Source organism: Alosa alosa, unplaced genomic scaffold (genome assembly GCF_017589495.1).
Source record: "Alosa alosa isolate M-15738 ecotype Scorff River unplaced genomic scaffold, AALO_Geno_1.1 AALO_1.0_unplaced_5, whole genome shotgun sequence".
NCBI lineage: Eukaryota > Metazoa > Chordata > Actinopteri > Clupeiformes > Clupeidae > Alosa > Alosa alosa.
Window position 1 is genome coordinate 51708 of NW_025962652.1, and position 6537 is coordinate 58244.

General features: G+C 16.8%; 1 protein-coding gene and 1 pseudogene across 1 annotated transcript; both read left to right on the forward strand.

The window, feature by feature from the left end:
* The first annotated feature begins 3433 nt into the window (after window positions 1–3433).
* Window positions 3434–4060, forward strand: LOC125290446 (deoxynucleoside triphosphate triphosphohydrolase SAMHD1 homolog). The gene is given in 1 exon segment (XM_048237197.1): window positions 3434–4060. A coding segment is annotated over 1 exon segment (627 nt).
* Window positions 4061–4708: 648 nt separating this feature from the next.
* LOC125290447 lies at window positions 4709–6055 on the forward strand (annotated as a pseudogene).
* The last annotated feature ends 482 nt before the right edge of the window (window positions 6056–6537 follow it).

Here is a 6537-nt window from a genome sequence, read left to right on the forward strand (position 1 = left end):
ATATATAGTTTAACAATGGAAAATATTACAATTAAAATGTAAAAAAAGTGATATTTCTGGAGGTATTTATATTTAGAATATTTTAGATATTACAATTAAAAAATTGTATTTTAGAAAATTTATTTGGAAAATATACGGGAGGAATTTATATATTATTTGAATTAATAACTCAAAATAAAGAAACAAAAAACATCTGTTGATTTAGAAAATATAAAATTTTTAAATTTAGAGGAGGTGTAACAAATTTATATATCTTTATAATTTAACAGATATTTTAATAGATGTTTTATGGATAATATAAATATAGAATAGAATTATGCAAATCAAGTATATCAAATATTTTTAATAGGAAATTGAGATAAATTAAATAATACTTTAAATAGAAAATATAAAAATAAGGATTCTACTGAACAAATTAATTTTAATATAACAATGACTAATATAGAATATATTTCTAATAATACTACTTTATTTTTAGAAACTCAATCGGTTTTTTTTTAAAAATTGAAAATTTAAAAAAATTCAAACTATAGCTGATCCTAAAAAAAAAAATTAGAATAGTAATTTTATAATAAAATTATATAATTCTGAAATTTATATAGATAAAGTATTTTAGAAAATATTACATATATATTTTTATAGAATTTAACAATATTATTTATAATATTACTATAAAAAAATTTAATTTAAAAAAATGAAAATGATTCATTAAATTATCCTCTATTTCATTTTTTAACAATAAAAAATGATACTATTAAAATTATTATAGAAAATATAGAAATACAAGATCATTTTAATTCTACATTTTTAAAAGTAAATGATTTATGAAGTAATATAAGTTTGAAAAAATATAAATTTAAGTCAAATAAAAATATAAATTTATTTAATAATTTTATATATATTACAAGTAGTAATAATAAAAATAATAATTGTTTATTTTAGTTAGAAAATATAATTTTTGATAATTTTTATCGTAATAATAATTTTTATTTAATACATATTAAGAATTGTAATATTATTATAGATAAATTAAATAGTAATATTGATAATATATTTTTTATAGAAGAATCTAAAAAAATAGAAATTTTAAATTCTAAAATATAGATAAATAGTTATAATAAAGGAAGTACATTTTGTATAAATAATAAAGATAATTTTTTAGAATTAAATATAAAAAATAGTGAATTTATATCTAATAATAAATAGAATATAGAACCTTATTTTTTTATAGAATATAATAATAAAGATTTATTAAATATAAATATGGAAAAAAATAAAGTCGATATGTTAAAACCTTTTATAAATTTATATTTAGATAAAAAATGAAAAAATAAAGTTAAATTTGATTTAATAAATAATAATTCAGAAAATAAAGAAATTATACAAGCATTTCCTTTATTTATTAAAGTTTTATATAATAATAAAAAAATAAAAAAATCTCAAAAAATAGTACCAGGTAAAGAATTTTCTTTATGTTTTGAATTTAAAAATATGTTTAATAAAATTTTTCCAATATCTTTATTATTAGATAAAAATATAGAAATATATGCAAAAATAACAACTATAAAAACTAATGATGAAGATGAAGTAGATACTATTACTAAATTTTATGATTTTTTATTATATGATGAAATTATTTATAATAATAGTCATTTATTACCTAATTTTAATAATAATAATCAAATGTGTTTTAAAAAAATAAAATTAGCTATATCGCATGAAATAAAAGATATAAAAAATACTCAAATATGTTTTTTTATTAAAATAACTGTTATAAGAAAATCTGTTGAAAATATATAGTATATTCCTTTTGTTTCTTCTTATTTTAAAAAACAATGTTTTGGAATAGAATCATGTGAAGATTATAAATTTTTTAATATAGAAAATATGAAATTAGAATATATTTCAGATAAAATATATTTTAAATGTAATAATTATAATATAAAAGAACCATATAAATATTTTATATATGGAATAATTTCTTTAATTGCATTAATCTCTATACTATATACTTCCTATTTAATAATAAAATATTCATTTTATAAAGAAAAAAGAATGAAATTATTAATAAGTTCTATAATATCAAATTCTGTTCTTTTCTTAATATGATTAAGTACTTTATCTTATTTTTGAAATTATAATAATATATAGTGTCAAATTTAGAATTCATTTTATTTAGTATCTTTTGCATTGTGAATTTTATAGGATATATTTAATAAATTATTCATTATAAATTTATGAAATGATTCATATAAATTATATACATTAACTAATAAACAATTTATTCTATTATTTTTATTTTGTTTTATTCTTATAATATCTTTATTTTTTATAATAAGTTATAGAACATTTAATGAATTATTTTATAGAAGTTATAAATTAAAAAAATCTTTAAAAATTTATTATGAAGGAAATATATTATGTAAAAAAATTTATAGAAATTCTTTATATATAACACCCATATTTATAATTCTTATTATTAATAATATTATATTATATTATTATGAATCTTTAATATGTTATAAAATTTATAATACTAAATTCGGATTTATTATTTTTTTTATTTTAACTTCTTTACTAATAAAAGAAAAATATAATTTTATTTATAAAAGAAAATTTAAATTTACATGATTAAGTAGATCTATTATTAATAATATATTAATAATATTAACAAATATATTTGTATAGATTCCCTATCTATATAAAATTTTAAAAATAAAAGAAAATTGTCATACTAATATAAATAAAAAAATTAAACTAGCTAAAGAAAAAATATATAATTTTGAAAAACAATTAGTATTTATAAAAGATGATTATAAAAAAATTAAAAGTTTAAAAAATAATTAAATTATTTTATTTCAAAAATAAAAATAAAAATATTATATATGTTAAAATAGATATTATTTTAATATTATAAAATCTTCTTGATCATTCTGTTTTATTTCTTATTTTTCTTTCTAATATAAACATCCAAATTCTTAAAAATTTTTCTTCTAATAATTCATATGAAAATGAATGCATCATTTTAATAAATAAATTTTCATATTTCTATAAATTTTTAGATAAATGATATTCATGCAATGAATCATTTTCTATTAAAATTAATATAGAAGTAGTAAATCAAGATAAATTTTCTATACAAATATTTAATTTATTTAATTTTTCTTCTTTAGAATTTATAATAAAATGTTCATAAAATTCTTCTGACTATTTTATTATATTAGAATTATTGCTATTGCTAAGATAAATACTTATTTTAGAATAATTTTTTTGAAGCATGATCTAAATTAGCGTATAATATTTGATATGAATTGGTATTTGATATATTTTCATAAAAACAATATTTTTCATTTCTATTTAATTTAAATATATATAAATTTATTTTAAAAAATATTAAAAAAATTAACATTCTTTTTAACACAAATACATAAAAATGACAAAAATAAAAATAATACACGATTCAATATATCATTCTACATATTTTTATGGAGATGAAATAGAAATTATAAATTCTCCAGAGTTTCAAAGATTACGTTTTATTAAATAGATGGGATTATTTGAATTTGTATATCCTGGAGCTTCACATAATCGATTTGAACATTGTTTAGGTACTTGTAGTTTATCAAAAATATTTTTAAAAAAATTAATAAAAAATAGCACTGATTTAGATATATCTAAAAGAGTAAAATCATTAATTTTTATAGCTGGATTATGTCATGATTTAGGGCATGGACCATTTTCACATTTGTTTGAAAAAACTCTATAGTATAATAATAAATTTAAACATGAAGATTGAAGTGTAAAAATTTTAGATTATATTATTAATAAAAATTCTATAGATATTAATAATAAAGAGTTAAATTTTATAAATTCTTTAATAAAAGGCTAGGGTAAAGGATATTAGTTTGAAATAATAGCTAATAATTATAATGGTTTAGATGTAGATAAAATTGATTATATAATGAGAGATGCTAAACATATAGGTATAAGACATAACATAAATCCTGAATTATTATTTGAAAAAATGAAAGTATATAATAATCAAATATGGTTTGATTGAAGAGCAAGAACTTCTATTACTGCTATATTTCATAGTAGATATGATTTATACCAAAGAATATTTTCTAGAAAAGCTAGAATTTATGATAATATGTTATTACATGGTATTAGTAAATTAAATATAGAAAAAAAATTAGAAGATGTAGAAGGATTTTGTACATTAACTGAATGATATATCTGAAATAAATTAAATGAAGAACAGCCTATATTATATAATAGAATATTTAGTCAAGATTTATATACATGTGTTGATGAAATGATAATAAATAATTAGATTAAAGAAATTGATCTTAATAAATTAATTAGTCTTATTAATGTTAAGTTAGATGATAAAGATGATTTACCATATGCTATTGATATTAGAGATACTAAATATAATTATTATTTAGATGAAAGTAAAATTCGATATTATAATATTATGAAAGGTGTAACATTAACAGAAAATGTTGAAGATTTTCAAAGTGAAAAAATAATTTCTTTATTTTATAAGGGTTCTATTTGTGATAAAAATTATGATGAATATATTAAAAAAGGAAAAGGAGTATTAGATAAATACTTCAATTAGTAATTAATTTTTTTAAAAAAATAATAAGCACAAAATTTATAGAAAATAATGAGAGAAGAAATAAAGAATTATACTCCAAAATATATGGATTTTGATTTTAAATTAGATGAATTTTAGAAATTAAGTATGTATTATATAGAATAGGGTCAAAATGTTATGGTTACAGCACATACATCAGCTGGTAAAACTGTAATAGCAGAATATGCTATTTAGATAGCATTGCAATAGAATTAGAAAGTTATATATACTTCTCCTATTAAAGCATTAAGTAATTAGAAATATAGTGATTTTAAAGAAAAATTTAATAATGTTGGATTATAGACAGGAGATATATCTATTAATGTAGAAGCTAATTGTATAATATGTACTACTGAAATATTAAGAAATATGTTATATAAAAATTCTAATATTTTAGATAATGTAATATGGGTAATATTTGATGAAGTACATTATATGAAAGATAGAGAAAGAGGAACAGTATGAGAAGAAACAATTATTTTATTAAAGGAAAATATAAATTTATTATTTTTATCTGCTACATTACCAAATTCATTAGATTTTTCAAATTGAATAACATGATTAAAAAATAAAAAATGTCATATAGTAACAACATAGACTAGACCGGTACCATTAAAACATATAGCATTTACAAGTACAACAAATAATTATTATATTTTAAATGAAAACAATATTACTAATAGAAATTTAATAGGAAAAGCTATTAATGATATAAAGAAGGATAAAGAAACAAATAGAAATAGACCATTAAATTATTTATTATATTCATTATTAAAGAAAAATGAAACACCTATATTAATATTTTCATTTTCTAGAAAAGAATGTGGAGAATTAGCGAATGAGTTTAGTATAAAATATGGTAAAGATATTATCAATGAAGAATAGAAGAAAAAGATAAAATATATTTATAATATGGCAATAAGTGATTTAGGAGATGAAGATAAATAGATATAGTAGTTAAAAGAAGTTTATGATTTATGTATATATGGAATAGCAATACATCATTCAGGATTAATACCTAGAATTAAGGAAATAGTTGAATTATTATTTAGAGAATAGTTAATAAAAATTTTATTTGCAACAGAAACATTTGCAATAGGAATTAATATGCCAGCTAAGTGTGTAGTATTTAATTAGATAACTAAATTTGATGGGGAGAGTGTTAGATCATTAACTAGTAGTGAGTATATATAGATGAGTGGAAGAGCTGGAAGAAGAGGAATAGATAGTGAAGGAAATGTTTATATAATATTAAGATCAAAGAATAATTCATTTGATGATTTATATTAGATGATTAATGGAAATTCGACACCATTAAATAGTTCATTTAGAATAACATATAATATGATATTATCATTATTAAGATTAAAGACGATAGATATATATGATATAGTTAAGAAAAGTTTTAAATAGTATTAGTATAATTTAAACTAGCCTAATTTATAGAATAAAAGAAATTATTTAATTAATAGTATAGAAAAAATATCAAAATCTAACAATCTTTAGCATAGTAGACTTATTAATAAATATAAAAAAGAATATAAAAGTTTAATATATTTAAATAATCAATGGATAATGAAAAGATATTATAATAATATTGAATAGTATTTAGGTATAGGGGGAATAATATTTATTAGAAAATGATGTTGAGGAATTATATTATCTGGTAGGCCATATAAATCATATGAACCGGATGGATATTGTATAGATGTTTTAATACCTGTATATAATTTAGAAAATAAAAGTTATAATAATATTAAGAATATATGAAATTTTTAGATACCATAGTATGAAATAGATATATAGGAATTTAGAAATATGGGATGGAACAGTGATAATTTAAAGATAATATCATTTGGATTAGATATGATAGAATCTATAAGTAATTAGTATTT